This window comes from Heterodontus francisci, chromosome 33, assembly GCF_036365525.1.
Source record: "Heterodontus francisci isolate sHetFra1 chromosome 33, sHetFra1.hap1, whole genome shotgun sequence".
Lineage (NCBI taxonomy): Eukaryota > Metazoa > Chordata > Chondrichthyes > Heterodontiformes > Heterodontidae > Heterodontus > Heterodontus francisci.
This window is the reverse complement of record NC_090403.1, coordinates 42,191,555-42,210,514: the sequence shown is the minus strand read 5'-3', so window position 1 is coordinate 42,210,514 and position 18,960 is coordinate 42,191,555. Positions and strand designations below refer to the sequence as shown.

General features: G+C 42.2%; 1 protein-coding gene across 4 annotated transcripts in view; it reads left to right on the top strand.

Moving 5' to 3' along the window:
- nbr1a (NBR1 autophagy cargo receptor a) overlaps nucleotides 1-9,480 on the top strand; it is a 52,313-nt gene extending 42,833 nt beyond the window's left edge. For 3 of the 4 annotated variants that reach the window (XM_068013371.1, XM_068013370.1, XM_068013369.1), the window contains 3 exons: nucleotides 1,772-1,844; nucleotides 2,964-3,063; nucleotides 5,762-9,480. In XM_068013371.1, coding sequence (XP_067869472.1) covers nucleotides 1,772-1,844; nucleotides 2,964-3,063; nucleotides 5,762-5,935 — 347 coding nt within the window. In that variant the 3' untranslated portion in view covers nucleotides 5,936-9,480. The remainder of the gene's footprint in view (nucleotides 1-1,771; nucleotides 1,845-2,963; nucleotides 3,064-5,761) is intronic. The other variant, XM_068013372.1, reaches the window with a different exon arrangement.
- Nucleotides 9,481-18,960: the final 9,480 nt, after the last annotated feature.

Here is an 18,960-nt window from a genome sequence, read left to right as displayed (position 1 = left end):
CTTTTTAGGTGAAGTCCTCCAGAAAATTTCTGGAGTAAATGTTGCTAGAATGTTGACGTCGCGACCAAGTGTCCCAGAAAGTCTCCTGATGTGTTTCAAAAGTCCTCTTCAAACCTCCAGCATCAAGTGAAGAGTCAAAGGTGATATACCTTTTTAAGTAGCATGCAAAATCCTCTGCAGTGCCTTGTTTACTCCCAATCAGCTGGTCGCTGTTGGGAGATGGCATTGGGTCACACACTGTCCACCAAAACGCCGTGTAGCCTCCTTAATGAGCACTAGCAGGCAATTTAAATGGTAGTCAGCTGCCTAACAATCCCCTTGGTGGCTGTTCCTAGTGCAAGCTTCTACCAAGGTGACTAAACATGGACAAAGTTAACGTTTCAATGTTAGACTCCATTTTGGCCACTCCAGAGGCTCTTTAGCTGGCGAAAATCATCCCCAAAAAATGGTGAAAATACAAAAATCACCATCTGACAAAGAATGCAAGATAAACTTTTCAGGTGTTTTCAGGTATATTAATGACCTAGACCTTGGTGTACAGGGCACAATTTCAAAGTTTGCAGATGATACGAAACTTGGAAGCATTGTAAACTGTGAGGAGGATAGTCTGGAACTCCAAAAGGACATAGACAAGTTGGTAGAATAGGCAGACAGGTGGCAGATGAAGTTCAATGCAGAGAAATGTGAAGTGATTCATTTTGGTAGGAAGCACATGGATAGATGATATAAAAGTAAAGGGTACAATTCTAAAGGGGGTGCAGGAGCAGAGGGACCTGGATGTACATGTGCGGAAGGTGGCAGGACTGGTTGAGAGAGTGGTTAATAAAGCATACAGTATCCTGGACTTTATTAATAGGGGCATAGAGTACAAGAGCAAGGAAGTTATGTTGAACTTGTTTGTATAAGACACTAGTTAGGCCTCAGCTGGAGTATTGCGTCCAGTTCTGGACACCGTACTTTAGGAAAGGCGTGAGGGCATTGGAGAGAGTACAGAAAAGATTCACGAGAATGGTTCCTGGGATGAGGAACTTCATTATGAAGATAGATTGGAGAAGTTAGGGCTGTTTTCCTTGGAGAAGAGAAGGCTGAGAGGCGATTTGATAGAGGTATTCAAAATCATGGGCCTGGACAGAGTAGATAGAGAGAAACTGTTCCCACTCGTGAAAGGATCGGAAACAAGAGGGCAGTGATTTAAAGTATTTGGTGAGAGAAGCAAAAGTGACATGAGGAAAATCTTTTTCACGCAGAAGTGGTTAAGGTCTGGAATGCACTGCCTGAGAATGTGGTGGAGGCAGGTTCAATTGAAGCATTCAAAAGGGAATTGGACTGTAATATGAAAAAGAAGAATGTGCAAGATTACAGGGAGAAGGCAGGGGAATGGAACTGAGGGAATTGTTCCTTCGGAGAGCCAGTGTGGACATGATGGGCCGAATGGCCTCCGTCTGTGCTGTAATAATTCTGTGATTCTGTGTGACCTGTCATCAGTTCTGGAATCAACTGCTGTGCATTTCAGTTTTAATTCCAATATTTATTGTCCAGTGTCCAAAATATTATTTTGACCAGATACTTGGATTGGTTGTACAATTACGATGCAGCCTTTCAGCTGCTGTTAATGACAAACATATGATTGGTTAAAGCTGCCACCAAATGTGAGCTTTTCTGATGGTGCATTGGAGAAAGTACTTTGTTTTCAGTGCGCAATTAGCAAACCGTTTTTGGCTTTAAACCATCTTAATATTTTAAGATTAATTGCTATACTATTTGTTCTCAGTTTCTACACGTTTGGAAGTAGAATATGCAGAACCACCAAAGGCCATGAATAATAGACGGTGCACACATTTAAGGTGACAACACTATCTACTATGCAAACTTTCTATTTAAAAATATGCTTTTGTAATATGATAGTTTGCTTTTGGTAGAGCTGAAAATGTTCAAGATGGATGGATACATATACAGTTTACCTGCCCAAATTATTGTAGTTTTAGTAATAACTTCTATACCAGAGATGGTAATTGCACTACGCAAACCAACAAAAATATTACTCCGTATTAGCCTGGGCTCAGTTGATACTCACCTTTGAATCAGAAAGCCATGGGTTCAAGTTCCACTCCAGTAGCTTGAGCACATAATTTAGGTTGACACTTCAGTCCGCAACTGAGGAAGTGCCATCTTTCAAATAAAACGTTAAACTGAGGCTCCATCTGTCCCCTCACATGAACATAAAAGGTCCCAAACCACTATATGAAGAAGAGCAGGAGAGTTCACTAACCAACGCCACTAAAATAGATTATCTGCTTATTTATGTCATTGCTTTTTGTGGAAATTGGCTGCTATGTTTTCATGCATTACATCAGTAACAGAATTGCAAAAGTATATTGACTATGAAATCTTCTGGGGCATGTGGGGGATGTGAGATCCACTATATAGATGCAAGCTCTTTCTTTACATTAAGGCAATAGAAGACAAAGTGAGCAAACAGTAGATACTATTTTTAAATCCTTCTCCATTGGTTTAATAGAGCTGAGTTAGTTGATTCCAGCTGAAGTTGCAGTAAGGCCTCACTATCCTTCAGGGAGGGGAAAATCAACTGTGGTTTCTGGTCACCTTCTAGGAGCCATTGTGTTGCTCAGAGAAGGAAAGAATAGGGTACAGTAATGATGCTCCTGTTGCTGCATGTTCTTCCCAACATAAGGTGTCAGGCCTCACATGTGAAATATCCAGTTGGGAAGTAACTAGCAGGCAAGCAGTAAATGACTGAAGCCTGTGGGGCTGTATACCTGCAGGGACTCTACGCCTTCAGGAGAGAGGAGCAAAAACCTGTGAAAGGGAGAACATTAAAGCTTTTTTTCTATGCTTGAAAGTAGCTTTTTTTTTTTATCGCCCCAACTTATACTTGATTACCAGGTCTAATCAGAATATTTTTTCAAACTGAAGTCTTCTACTTTTTTTGGTTTTCTTTGTAGACACCATAGTGGCATTGCCGGTGAACTGGTGAAGGGAGCCCTGTCTGTGGCAGCCTCTGCTTATAAGGCTCTTTTTTCAGGGGACACCAGTGTGACTCAGGTATTTTAAAAAAATCTTTCAATAAAACCATTTGGAGACTCTTGTTACCCAGTTCAGAATGTTACAAGATGGTTTTAGTGTCTTTATGATTCATGTGTTTATTGTGGCATTATACTGGTAACAGTAAGGGACTAGATTCCATGTCTACTTTTAGTCCTATGCTGCATGAAGATCTTTAAAAGGTATTCTTTATTTTGTATTAGCCATTTATATTTGATGTGGTTGCAGTCACTTGTAGCTGTGTTCTTCCCAGCTGATGCTAAACCTCTTTTTGCTAATGAGCAATTCAATTCAATCCTGATAAACAACACTTTTACCAAGTAATGTTTATAGTTGGATTCGTACTTTCTATTGATTGTGAATGATATGTTAATGCAGTGCATTGTGACTTGGTGAAATGTACATTTGCTCCTGCAATTTTCCCTACACAGCAGGTTCTTGATTCTAACCAAACCTTTGAGAGAATTGTCAGGTGGTGGCTATGCAATTCCACTTATGGAATTGATTTGATTGTTATCTTGGACCAGACTTAGTAGTTGTCAGCTGAAGAACAGCATTCTCAGAAGCCTGAGAGCTGCTCACATGCATATGTTAACCAATATATGGTATGCCTGGGACAGAAAGAGGACTGGAAAAGGAGGTGAAAAATATTTTGCTAAAACTCCTTTGTAGTTGTCATGACTTACTTGGGTCAGGTTTGTGCTTAAATCAGGTATGTGTTTAGACACATGTACTTTATTGGTAATTATCAGTTAATAGATACTAATCCAAAAACAAAGTGGTGGATTGGTAAGTGATGTATCCGTCTTTAATAGTTTCTATTATTTTGACAAATAAGAGTTTGATCCTGTTGCTTCCTTTCTCCACTGTTAGACTCCTAGATGATAGAATGGTTACTGTCTCAAAAGAAGGTTACAGACGTAATGAATTGGGATTAGATGGTAGATATGTTGAGCCTGTCAGGACTGAGATCAATAGATATTAAAAACATCAAGGGTTACGTGAATAGTGCAAGTAAATGGCGTTGAAGCAGATGATCAGCCATGATCTCATTGAATGGCAGAATGGGCTCGAAGGGCTGAATGGCCTTCTCCTGTTCCTGTTTCATGTGTTCTTGTATGCCTGTTGCTGCATAATGTTCATGGAATAGATGACCATGCATTCTTTGGGAATTGCAGTTGGCTGGTTGGTAGATGGCTGTGAAACTGGTGTCTGGGGAAGTGTCCCGAAGGTAGCTGATTTTTAGGATTTGAAATTGAAATCTCTGTTTATAATTTGTTATAAATGATTTGGAGGATGAAATTGTGTCACGGGTGACTAAATTTGCACATGACGCCAAATGGGCAGCAGTGGCAAATAATGGTTTGACCAATGTTCACAAATCAAAAAGATTTAGAGAAACTAGGTCTGTGGACAGCGAAGAAGCAGTATCAGGTTTAATATGAAAAAGTGTAAGCTTATGAGATTCAGCACAAGAAGTGATATGGATGGTATAATAAATGGAAAAATGGTTACACTTTCTCAACAGGCAGTTGATCTGTGGTTTTGGTGAACATGTTACCAAAACAGTTGCAGCAGTGGTAACAGGCAGTCAGAAAGGAAACAGAATGTTGGTCTTATAACTAGGCCTGTAATTTATAAGTCAAGAGGCAATTTTAAAATTATCCGGCCATGCCACATTTGGTGTACTGTATGCAGTTATTGGTCTCCCTATTCTTAAAAGGATATCTCCCAGATCTCTGCACCTCTATCTAATTCTGGGATCTTGAGCATCTCTGGTTTTAAGCGCTGTACCATTTAGTGGCCATGCCTTCAGATGCCTGGGCCCTAAGCTCTGAAATTTCCTTCCTAAACCACTCCACCTTTCTATCCTTTTTAAGATGCTTCTGAAAACCTACCTCTTTTTGACCAAGCTTTTTGTCATCTGCCCCAATATCTCCTTGTGTGGCCTGGTGTCTTTTTTTGTTTTATAACATTCGTGAAGCGCTTGGGCTTTTTATTATGGTAAAGATGCAATATAAGTACAAGTTGTAGTGTCAAGTTTTTGGAGGAAATGGAAAGGAGGGCTGCTAGATGAATTACAAGGGAGTTTTGAGTAGGGGCTGGCGACACAGAATATTTTCTCTCAGAATAATGGAAAAGGAGAAAGAAGAGTTAAGGACAAGGATGCTTGATTTGGGAAAAGCATATTATAGTAGGTTTAAAAAGCACTTTGTGCAGATTAATTGGAAGGAAAAATTGGCAGACCAAACTATAGGAAATATTTAAACACGAAATAGAAAGGGGACAAATGAAGTATTTATAATATGGTGGGGCAGGGAAGTATATTGGAGGCTTGGCTACCATCACTGAATAGGGAAATTTGATCAGTGAGTGTGGACTACAGTGGTTCTAGAAGTTGGCTCACCACCACCATCTTCTCGAGAGCAGTTAGAGATGGGCAATAAATGCTTGTCTTGCCAGCCAAGCTCACATTCGACGAACGAATAAAAAAACAGGTTACAATTACGGAGAGAGACTTTAAAAGTTAGGGTTAAAGGATGATCTGGTATAGGTCTTCAGATTATGATGGGGTAAAATAATAAATTTTATCCACATCCAAAGCTCAGTGTTGATGATAAAGAATGACTTTAAACGGCTGAAATGTTGGAAAAATGTATTCCTGAACTCAACTTGTAACTTGTTTCCCTCTGCATAGGCTGAAGTAACAGAGAATCAAACAGCATCCATGATGGATATTCTTTTTGAAATGGGATTTTGTGACAAACAACTAAATATGAAACTACTCAAAAAGCATAGCAACAATCTCATTGAAGTTGTCACTGAACTTCTCCACATCAATGAGAACGACTGGTATGCTAACCGCCACTGAATAAACACAGGATACATGGATCGTCACTAGTTAACATGGAACTGTCACATGTGCTAAAAGAAAACTGCACAATAGCAGTAATCAAGGACAACATCCACATGACAATATCAATATTCTGAGAATTCATTTTCAGCAGTATGTTCAGTTGCATTAACATGGAGTTCAGTTATTATTGAGATAATGTGCTTTCTTTCTCTTTCATATTAATCCACATTTCACTTTAAGTATGTGGGTTTTTATAAAGTTAAAGCCAGAAGAAACGCAGCTCAACATGTGTCTTTGAGTCTGATTATTTTTGGAAAATTATTCCACATTGATGCTGATATCCTCATGAATTACACTACACTCAAAACAATACATTAAACACCTTTTTGCATTACATAATGTATATATTTGGTTTTGAAAAGCAATATTCCATGCAGAGTAGGATTCTGTGTACCATTAAACACTGTAGTGAACCTGTATCAGTGCAATGAGTGTGCTTTCGGGACCCATTGTCATGAACAAGCTTCTTTTATAGTTACCCTTCCAAAAAAGAACATTCTGTTAGCATATTCATTCAGACAATTGAAACTTCATTTTAGATCACCCATTTTCTGGAAGCAGTGTAAACCTATTTCTGCAATTTTATCATCTTTTTAAATTTGTGTAAAACTCATATTTTAGTATGATGAAACCTGCAGAAACAATAATAGCCATTTACTATATCCTTTAGTTTAAGAAACAGGTCTGCTGCTGGTAGAAGCAATATTTTTGGTTGTGGAAAGTAGAATGTTTTTGTGTGTAAGGTCAGTTCTTGTACCAGGTAATTTCTTAAGCAGCAATGATATGCTTAGTACAAAATTGAAAGTGTCATAATCAGACTTTTGTTTTAAAACATTAGTCAGATGGCAGTGGGAAACGCTTAATTTGAAATAGAAAATTCTATTCTGCTGGAGTAAGTAAAAACATTACATTTTCTTAGTCCTTTCTTTATGTTTACTTTTAATAGTTCCAGCATGTGGAAGTTGTGTGTTTTGAAATGATCATTGTAGCATTAGTTGGCAACCTATATATGCTTCTAAGGATCTGCTGTCTAGTGGATGTTCTCAGTAGATTAGTCTCAACTATATTGCAGAGTTGGCATTTGATAATCTAAAGTTCTGGCCATGTTCCATGTTCAGTTTTAAGAACAACATGCAATAATGTCTGGATTGAAATACCATTCAATCGGACCAGAACTATGTGGCGTCTTTTAAGTGTTCCTTTTCGCTTTTGGGACTGAGGTAGATTGAGGGTTACGCATTGATTCAAATGCAGATAATTCCAGATTTGTAGGAACCGGCTTTTGTATCCATGCAATTATAATTATATTCCCCACCCAAGGAAACAAACCATTTTTTTATCTGGAAAATGTGGTACTACTTTGTGGCAGTTTTTAATTAAATGTTTCTGAGAAAACTTCAGTCAATATATGGTTGGGATTTGAAGAATTGTACTGATTCAAATTCCTCTGAAACTGTTTTGCTCATTGTGACATTGGAGACTTCACTCCAACTGTTTCACAACTTTGGTATTTTTAAAAATGTAATATAGCTATGATTATCAACTTGTACACACATACACAAAGATGGAAACACTTGGGTATGGGTGCAATCCCAACTGTTCTATTGCTCATGAAAAACCTTGAATAACTCTAGAATTGTCACATCTGACCTTGAAAGGGTATTGTTCTCCTTTTCCCCTCACTTATCAAGAGCAGAATTTCCTCAGCTGAAACTGTTGGTTTCTGTGGTGACTGAATTGGTGCAGCAGTGATTGAGCTAATTTAGATATTTTTGATGAGCACAGCTACTGCTGTATTCATTCATATTTTAAAAAATGAAATTAGTGTGTAGGATAATGATGGATTGTCCATGTTCTTTTGAATTAGCATAGGCTGAATTAATTGTTTACTAATTCCAGAAAACCCTGTTTGAGTAGGTGCAAAAATAAAAATTGGTTACTCTAAGGAAAAGTGAACTACTGCTTAATATATTGGCAATGTAGATAGCCAACTTTCTTGGTAAAATAACATTTTAGACAAGGAGGCAACTCGCGATTAGTCCTTCTATACTTTTACAGCTGGTCATTGGTGATAAAACAGAAAAAATGCTAGTAAGCCAACTTGTTTACACAATTTATATCCACCTAGAAAATTGATGAGCAATTATGCATTGAAAGATCAAAGATCTGCCATTTTATCATAAAAAGCAATTTATTTATGATTTTGCTACAGAAATCCAGATACTCAAGATTTGATAAATACTTGTAACCATCAATTTTAGCTACTTTGCTGCCAAGATGAGGAAAGTATCGTAAGATTTGACTTGATTTCTGCATTTGCCATTTCTAAATAATGTCTTGGTATGGAGAATGCAGCAGTATTTACAGTATTGATGGGCATCTTTTAGCAGTTTATGAATGTCTTCTAATGCTCAAAAATAAATGTGTTAACCCTGGGAATTTCCACTTTAGCTGCTATTGAAGTTGTCCATTCAGTAAGTTACAATGATAATGTGTTGTATGGCTAAGATGGATCTCCTGTACTTTTGTTATAATTTGCATTCTACAGTTTTACTCCATGCCCCAAGTTTTTAAATGTCATGAGTGCTATGATGTACTGAATTGTGTTGCTGTTTCATTCAGATAATTGTTTGATGTTGGCCTAGAACTCTTGAAATTGGTTCCAAGTATCCTATAGAATGCAAGGAAAAGTCATTGTTTTCTCGTAAACGCATTTAGCCTTGCACCATGACATCTTGCTGATTAACTTCAGTTACGCTGTAATAGTTTAAAGAAAACACCCGATTATCTTGTACCTTTTTGAAATAACATGATTACACTAACAGTTTGAATACTTTATTTTAAGGTAAACTATCAATATGTTGTCAGTATTTTAACAGAATGTAAAACTAAAACATTTATTGATAGATCTAATACTGCGTAGGGATTCCCTGGTTTTATAATGACAAGTGGTTTACACATTTGCATAGCTAGACTTCACTTACTAAGAATAGACTTCAATTCTCTAGAAATTAAGGTTGCACACGTGTATTCATCCATTTGACAGGTTCTTCTTTTGTACCATTTCATCTTACAGTTAGTGGCTGCTTACATTATGGGACTAGGAATCAAAGGAAAGGTCCTTCTTTAAAAAAAAAACTGGAGACAAAAGCATATTTCCATGTTTCAATAACATGATAGGTTATACATAGAAACCATTGAACCATTTCTGCAGCTCATCTGAATTCTTTTCTTACATCCATGAATCCTTTTTGCGCATAACATACTGCAAATTTTGATAAATTAAGATAAAAATTAATGCTGCGGTAACTTCTGATGGCTTCATTTGCACATTGTCTGCATTTGCATGTAATTGTCCTAAAACCAATCTGAGTGTAGACTCTTGCATACATTGCTCAACATTCTTTACAAATCTGTATTTTTCTGTCCTTTTAAAATGTGATGTAAATGAATTTGATCCCCTAGATAAATGAATCAATAAAATTATTGTTTAAATAAAATGTCTCATAGTAATGCTCTCTATTCATCCTTTCTAGTGTCCTAAAACAGCTACTAATTCGTATGTTCGTAAGAATGTGAGCAAGGTATTTTTTTCTTAAGATATTAGTGCCTTTGACTTCTTTAGTCTCCATACAATGGAGAACAGGCCACCTACTAGGTCAGTCACCCTTTCTCCCTGTGTACAACCACCAGATATACAGCAAACAACTGAGGAGGAGATGGAGGGAGAGAAGGAGGTAACCAACACTGCTCCTTTCTGGCTGGGCTTTCTGACCTCAATTCTCCATTCACCATGCCTTACCTTACCTTCTATTATTGACCTTCATCACTTGGCAACAAGACTCAAAAAAGCCAACACAAATGAAGCATCACAAACCAAATTTATAAATCAGACCATGCCAATTGCATACAAATGTTCACTAATCACCTTTTGTGCCTGTCTTCCATATGCTGTTGTCTATCCTAGTGCTGCTACGTACTGCTACCCCAGAGGCTGCAGCATGGCTGGGGGAAGGCTGCAGATGACCTTGCAGGACAGCCTGGAGCATCTCTGGTTGTAGAAGGTGGCTTCTGCTTGTGCTGCAATGACAGCTGAGACATCATCAGACACTGCATCATGGGTGGGTCCCCAAGTGTGCTAATGGAGTTGGCCACTGCTTCTAAGCTGGAAAGGATGGGTTCCAAACTTTGCAAAGCCCTGTGCCAAGTTAGTGCTGGACTCCTCCATGCTCCGTCACATTGACTGCAGATTTTCTGGCAGGTCTGCAAATGCATGCTCACCTTTAGGCCGCTCAATTGAAGTCCTTATCTGAATCCTCTGCAACAGAACTCGTGCAGCTGGCACCTGTTCTACCCTTGTCCCCTGCCCTGGCTGCAGGCTACTCGGGCCCAGTTTCTTACCATGTGCAGATCCCGCCTTTAAGTTATCCTTTAAAGTACGTGTAGTATCAGTATCTGAGCTGGTGACAGCAAGTGGCGTGGCACAATTGGTGCAATTATGGTTGCAGATGCTAGTCTGAGGTCATTCTACTTCTTGCGGCACAGCAGCCAAGTCCTCAAGACTAGACTTCTGGCTTTGACTACCATTTCCTTCGCAAAGTTTGTTCAGATGGCCTGCAGGCCCCCTGTGGATTGATCACATCTCTCCACCACCCCTGCACCAAGAACTTTAGTGCAGTGTCAGAAAATCTAGGAACCAGCTCTCTGCCATGTTGTGCTTATTGAGTTTTCCCTATGTCAAAATCACTTTTATCTTGATTCCCTGCACCTTCCCTAGGCACAATTGCACCTTCCCTTTTAAGAGATGCAGCCTGGCTTTACTCAGGCTAGCATATCACGATTTTGTGACTCCCTGCTCAGGTGTGCAGTCACTCAACAGCACGCTTAATGCTGACTGCATGCAACAGTCATTTAAATTTACAGACAGCACAAAGTCTATGTGCTGCCTGCAGTGGAAACAACAGGCAAGGGGTGATCCCACATTACCAGCTGAATTTAGTGAGGTCATTTGAAGTGGAAATGGAGGTGTGGGGGGCTGGAGAATAGCGTCTGATACGTCTGCCCGGAAAAACGAAGTCGTGACGTCTGTTCCGGATTTAGTCAGTGGCCGGAAAACTCCAAGGCGGCATTGCTGCCCTGCTGCAACAGGAGTGTAATTTAAATTACTGAACATGTACTTATAATATATTTGCATGTGATTGAAAGTGATCCAATGGCGGGGGGGGGCTTGGAATTAAGTGGATGATGGGTGGCCCTCACATGTCTTCGGATTCCTGGCCATTGAAAGCTGGCGACACTGAGGTGAGACCTCAGTGCTAAAGGCCTGCTTGGGGCTGCAAAAAAAAACCCGACCCAAGCCTGCCACAACCACATCCACCCGGGCCCCGTCCTTCTGTTCTTTCCCGCGCCCAACCCGACCCGACCTAAGCATCAATTAACTTGCCTTCCGTTTTGCACTTTGTTGCTGATCTACACAAGCTTAAAATAACTAACAAAACCACCTTTCTAGTTTTAAAAAAAAATAACAGTGGAGCCACTTTACCTGTGATAGAGCGCGTCTGACCCGAGCCCGAACGCCGGACCTGGAAGTGTGACCCGACCCGACCCGAACCCAGCGTTGTCGGGTTCAGGTGGGTAGCAGGCCTTTATTCAGTGCCACAACAGGAAGGCAGCCATTACCAGCACTGAAGAGGGGGGAGTGGAGGCATTGTCAGCCTACAGTGCTATGTGCTCTGAACAGGTGGGTGTGTTGCTGGGTGGCATTACTGGGTGGGCATGTTGCCGGGTGATCTGCACAGGTGGCCATGCTATTCGGTGAACTGCATAGGTGGCCATACTATTGGGTGAGAGGGTTGACTCTCAGCAAGGATGGGCACTGAGGGCCATTAGCGAGATAGCTGAAAGAAGTAGCAAAGGCAAAGCTTCCAAGCCAACTTCATCTCAGCAAGGACAGTGCTCTGGAGGCCTACTGATTAAAGGCCTGCTCAAGTCACAAAAAAAACCCGACGAAACCACGTCCGACCTGAGTCCAACCCGGCCCAGGTCCCTCCATTTTACCCCCCACACCCGAACCTCACCTGACCCAACCTACCTTCCGACTCCCAGTCTTCAGGAAGCTGCAGCATGAGCATGATGACATCATAGAGACGCTCACAGGGCAGACTCAGCGTTTCCTTCTTTGACGTCCTGGACTCCCAGCTCAGGTAGGTTTTTAACTTTTAACACTTGGCTGCAATCCTTGCTCTGTGTGTCCGACCTTACCCAAGTCTGAAAGCCGGACCCGGAAGAGTGGCCTGACCTGACCAGAACCCGACACATGTCGTCAGGTTCCATTGGGTTCGGGTCGGGTAGCAGGCCTTTACTATTGATCATCTGGCAAGGGTCTCATACACCCTGTCTTTTTGGACTGCATACGTGATGTAGTGCCTCCAATGGGGGCAGGGCCAGGAGGCAGCTGTGCGTGCCTGTGAATCTCTATGACGAGAGCAGCAGCAGCCTGCCATGCCAGGAAGGGCCCCCTACGTCAGTGTGTAATGGACTGGAATCAGCTTCCTCCAAACGTCTGAGCGGCATTGTCAGCAAAGTCTACGTCTCTTGGGACTTATGCATTGTGCTGCAGGATGAGTTGAGACCTATAGGATTCGGTGGATACCCTATTCCCTTGGCCTTGAAGATCCTCATGGCACTTATACGCGGCTGGATTATTGCAAGGATCCACTAGAGACATGTGCAGCGTCTCCCAGGCAGTAGCCCACTGCTGCATCAAAGAGGTGGACAATGCCCCGTTCAAGAGGGCCAGCAACTATAGTGCGACTAGACCAACCCTCACAGTCAGGCCGAGAGGGTCAGGGTCAGATTCAGGGCCATCACTGGATTCCCCGAGGTGCAAAATGTCATAGATTGCACGCATATGGCCATCAAGACTCCAACTGACCAACCAGCTGCCTTCATCAACATGAAGGGTTTTCATTCCTTCAATGTTCAGTTGGTCTGCGACCACCAGAAGCATTTCCTTCAGGTGTGTGCACTCATCCTGGGAAGCTGCCACGATGTGTACATTTTGTTTTTATTCGTTCATGGGATTTGGGCGTCACTGGCTAGGCTAGCATTTATTGCCCATCCCTAATTGCCCTTGAGAAGGTGGTGGTGAGCTGCCTTGAACCGCTGCAGTCCATGCGGGCTAGGTACACCCACAGTGCTGTTAGGAAGGGAGTTGCAGGATTTTGACCCAGACACAGTGAAGGAACAGCAATATAGTTCCAGGTCAGGATGGTGTGTGGCCTGGAGGGGAACTTGCAGGTGGTGGTGTTCCCATGCATCAGCTGCCTTTGTCCTTCCAGTTGATAGAGATCATAGGTTTGGAAGGTGCTGTCTAAGGAGCCTTGGTGTGTTAGTGTATCTTGTAGATGGTACACACTGCTGCCACTGTGTGTCGGTGGTGGAGGGAGTGAATATTTGTGGATGGGGTCCCAATCCAGCGAGCTGTTTTGTCCTGGATGATGTCAAGCTTCTTAAGTGTTGTTGGAGCTGCACCCATCCAGGCAAGTGGAGAGTATTCCATCACACTCCTGACTTGTGCCTTGTAGTTGGTGGACAGACTTTGGGGAGTCAGGAGGTGAGTTACTCGCTACAGGATTCTTAGCCCCTTACCTGCTCTTGTAGCCGCGGTATTTATATGGCTACTGCAGTTCAGTTTTTAGTCAATGGTAACCCTCAGGATGTTGATAGTTGGGGATTCAGCAATCGTAATGCCATTGAATTTCAAGGGGAGATGGCTAGATTCTCTTGTCGGAGATGGTCATTGCCTGGCACTTGTGTGGCACGAATATTACTTGCCACTTATCAGCCCAAGCCTGGATATTGTCCAGGTCTTGCTGCATTTCTACACGGACTGCTTCAGTATCTGAGGAGTCATGAATTGTGCTGAACATTGTGCAACATCCCCACTTCAGACTTTATGATTTGAAGGAAGGTCATTGATGAAACAGCTGAAGATGGTTGGGTTTAGGACACTGCCCTGAGGAACTCCTGCAGTGATGTCCTGGAGCTCAGATGATTGACCTCCAACAACCACAACCATCTTCCTTTGTGCTAAGTATGACACCAACCAGCAGAGAGTTTTCACCCTGATTCCCATTGATTTCAGTTTTGCTAGGGCACCTTGATGCCATACTCGGTCAAATGCTGCTTTGCTGTCCAAGGCAGCCACTCTCACCTCACCTCTTGAGTTCAGCTCTTTGGTCCATGTTTGAACCAAGGTTGTAATGAGGTCAGGAGTTGAGTGGCCCTGGCGGCACTCAAACTGAGCGTCACTGAGCAGGTTATTGCTAAGCAAACACTGCTTGATGGCACTGTTGATGACACCTTCCATCACTTTACTGATGATTGAGAATAGATCGATGGGGCGATAATTGACCGGGTTGGACTTGTCCTGCTTTTTGTGTACAGGACATACCTAGGCAATTTTCCACATTGCCGGGTAGATGTCAGCATTGTAGCTGCACTGGAACAACTTGGCTAGGGGTGCGGCAAGTTCTGGAGCATAGGTTTTCAGTACTATGGCTGGAGGAGGGCTGAGATGGATCATCCACTCAGCACTTCTGGCTGAAGATTGTTGCAAATGCTTCAGCCTTATCTTTCGCACTGATGTGCTGGGCTACCCTATCATTGAGGATGGGGTTATTTGTGGAGTCACCTCCTCCAGTTAGTTGTTTAATTGTCCACCACCATTCCCGACTGGATGTGGCAGGACTGCAGAGCTTAGATCTGGTCCATTGGTTATGGGATCGCTTAGCTCTGTCTATCGCATGCTGCTTACGCTGTTTGGCACGCAGGTAGTCCTGGGTTGTAACTTCACCAGATTGACGCCTTATTTTGAGGTATGCCTGATGCTGCTCCTGGCATGCCTTCCTGCACTCTTCATTGAACTAGGGTTGGTCCTCCAGCTTGATGGTAATGGCAGAGTGGGGGATATGCCGGGCCATGAGGTTACAGATTGTGGTTGAGTACAATTCTGCTGATGGCCCACAGCGCCTCATAAATGCCCAGTTTTGCATTGCTAGATCTGTTCGAAATCTATCCCATTTAGCACAGTAGTGCCACACAACACTATGGAGGATATCCTCAACGTGAAGATGGGACATTGTCTCCACAAGGACTATGCGGTGGTCACACCTAACAATACTGTCACGGACAGATGCATCTGCGGCAGGAAAATTGGTGAGGACGAGGTCAAGTATATTTTTCCCTCTTGTTGGTTCCCTCACCACCTGCCGCAGACACAGTCTAGCAGTATGTCCTTTAGGACTCGGCCAGTTCAGTCAGTAGTGATGCCACCGAGTCACTCTTGGTGATGGACATGGAAGTCCCCCACCCAGAATATATTGTGCCCTTTCCACCCTCAGTGTTTTCTCCAAGTGCTGTTCAACATGGGTTCGACATGGCTGTCAGTGGGACAGGGCATACCTGGAGATGGTGATGGTGATGGCTGTGTCTGGGACGTTGTAAGGTATGATTTGGTGAGTATGACTATGTCAGGCTGTTGTCTGACTAGTCTGTGGGACAGCTCGCCCAACTTTGGCACAAGCCCCCAGATGTTAATAAGGAGGACTTTGCAGGGTCGACAGGGCTGGGTTTGCCGTTGTTGTTTGCGGTGTCTACGTCGATGCCAGGTGGTCCATCCGGTTTCATTCCTCATTGACTTTGTAGCGGTTAGATACAACAGTGTGGCTTGCTAGGCCTTTTCAGAGGGCATTTAAGAGTCAACCACATTGGTGTGTGTCTGGAGTCAAATGTAGGCCAGACCAGCTAAGGACAGCAGATTTCCTTCCCTAAAGGACATTAGTGAACCAGATGGGTTTTTACAACAATGGTTTTTCCATCTTTATTAATTGAATTCAAATTCCATCCTCTGTCATGGTGGGATTGGAACCCATGTCCCCCGAGCAATCCTTGGGTATCTGGGTTACTAGTCCAGTGACAATACCAGTACACCACTGCCTCCCCTCAACAGTCCCAAGTGCCACAGCTTTTGTGGCCCCACCTCTCCACGCCCCCCCCCCCCTCCAAATTACAATGAAAGGTATTTTCTTCACTTACTAAAACACTTGAAAACCTCACACCACACTTAATACATTACACAGTTCCTTTTGCTGGTGAAATCCTTTATGGTTAAAAGTTCCAAACTCCTCCTAGTTACAATGGGTTGGATCAGAAGATCAAGATGTAGAATCAGTTTGGGTGGAACTAAGAAACAACAAGGGGCAGCTAGCATTGGTAGGAGTTGTTCATAGGCCATCAAACAGTAGTGGGAACGTTGGGCATGGTATAAATCAGGAAATTAGAGGTGCATGTAACAAGGGTCATACAGTAATCACGGGAGATTTCAACTTACATATGGACTGGGTAAACCTTATTAGCACTAATGCTGTGGAGGATGAATTCCTGGAATGTATACAAGATGGTTTTCTAGAACAGTATGTTGAGGAACCAATTGGAGAACGAGCTATTTTAGATCTAGTATTGTGCAATGAGAAATGTCTACTTAATCTCATTTAAAGGAGCCTCTAGGGAAGAGTGTCCATAATATGATAGAATTTTACATCAAGTTTGAAACTAATGTAGTTCAATCCGAATCTAGGGTCTTAAATCTAGACAAAGGAAGCTACAAAGTTATGAGGGGCAAATTGACTGTGGTAGATTGGGTAACTATATTATAAGATATGATGGTAGACAGGCAATTGCTAGCATTTAACAAATTAATACGTGGTTTACAACAAATTTACATTCCTTTGGGGCACAAATACACAGCAGGAAAAATGATCCAACCATGGCTAACGAGACTAAAGGAAGAGGCTTATAAAGTTGCCAAAAAAGTAGTAAGCCTGAGGATTGGGAGCATTTTAGAATTCAGCAAAGGAGGACCAAGAAACTGATAAAGAAAATATAATATGAAAGTAAACTAGCGAGAAACATAAAAATGGACTGTAAAAGCTTCTATAGTTATGTAAAAAGGAAAAGCTTAGCAAAGGCAAATGTGGGCCCACTACAGGCAGAGACAGGAGAATTTATAATGAACAAGGAAATGGCAGAGATACAAAACAAATACTTTGTGTCTGTCTTCACGGAAGAAAATACCAAAAATGCCCCAGGAATACCAGAGAATGAAAGGACGAGCGAGAATGAGGAATTGAAAGAAATTAGTATTAGTAAAAAAAAGTAGTATATATCAGTAGTAGGGAAAATGCTGGAATCTATTGTAAAGGATGTGATAACTGGATACTTAGAAAATAATGGTTGGATTTATGAAAGGGAAATCGTGTTTGACAAACCTTTTGGAGTTTTTTGAGGATGTAACTAGCAGAATAGATGAGGGGGAACCAGTGGATGTGGTGTATTTGGATTTTCAGAAGGCTTTCGATAAGGTCCCACACAGGAGGTTAATAAGCAAAATTAGAGCACATGGGATTGGGAGAAATGTACTGGCATGGATTGATAATGGGTTAACGGCCAGAAAAAGTAGGAATAAACAGGTCATTCTCAGGTTGGCAGACTGACTAGTGAGGTACTGCAAGGATCAGTGCTTGGGCTCCAGCTATTCACAATCTATATCAATGATTTGGTTATGGGGATTAAATGTAATATTTCCAAGTTTGCTGCTGACACAAAACTAGGTGGGAATGTGAGTTGTGAGGAGGATGCAAAGAGGCTTCAAGGGGATTTAGACAGGATAAGTGAATGGTCAAGAACATGGCACATGGAATATATGTGGAAAAATGTGAGGTTAGCCACTTTGGTAGAAAAAACAGAAATGCAGAGTATTTCTTAAATTTTGAGAGATTGGGACGTGTTGATGTCCAAAAAGACTTGGGTGTTCTTGTTTATAAGTCACTGAAAGCTAATATGCAGGTGCAGCAAGCAGTTAGGAAGGTAAGTGGTATGTTGGCCTTTATTGCAAGAGGAGTTGAGTACAGGAGTAAAGAAGTCTTGCTGTAATTGTAAGGAGTCTTGGTGAGACCGCACCTGGAGTACTGTGTGCAGTTTTGGTCTCCCAACCTAAGGAAGGATATACTTGCTAGAGAAGGAGTGCAACGAAGGTTCATCAGACTGATTGCTGAGGTGGTGGGATTGTCCTATGAGGAGCGATTGAGGAGACTGGGCCTATATTCTCTAGAGTTTAGAAAAATGAGAGGTGATCTCATTGAAATATTCAAAATTCTTACAGGGTTTGATAGGGTAGATGCAGGAAGGACGTTTCCCCAGGTTGGGGTGTCTAGAATGAGGGGATACAGTGCCAGAATAAGAGGTAGGCCATTTAGAACTGAGATGAGGAGGAACTTCTTCACTTAGAGGGTGGTGAATCTTTGGAATTCTCTAACCCAGATGGCTGTGAAGGCTCAGTCATTGAGATCTCAAGACAGAGATTGATAGATTTCTAGATATTGAGAGATATTGGGATAGTGCGGGAAAATTGTATTGGAGTCATAGAGAGATATAGCACTGAAACAGGCCCTTCGGCCCACCGAGTCTGTGCCGACCATCAACCACCCATTTATACTAATCCTACATTAATCCCATATTCCCTACCACATCCCCACAATTCTCCTACCACCTACCTACACTAGGGGTAATTTACAATGGCCAATTTACCTATCAACCTGCAAGTCTTTGAGACGGAAGATCAGCCATGATCTAGTTGAATGGCGTAGCAGGCTCGACAGGCCGAATGGCCTACTCCTGCTCTTATTTCCTATGTTCCCTCGCCTTCAGGAATGGATTCTTGGGCACAAGGGTTTCCCAGTGCAGACATGGTTACTGATGCCTGTGAGGAACCCTCACACTGCAGCAGAGGAAAGGTACAACACTTGCCATGGCTCCACCGGAGCGACTATCAAGCAGGCCATTGGACTGAAGATGAGATTCTGGTGCCTGGATCGATCCGGTGGAGCCATGCAGTATGCCCCAGCAAAAGTCTCGTATAT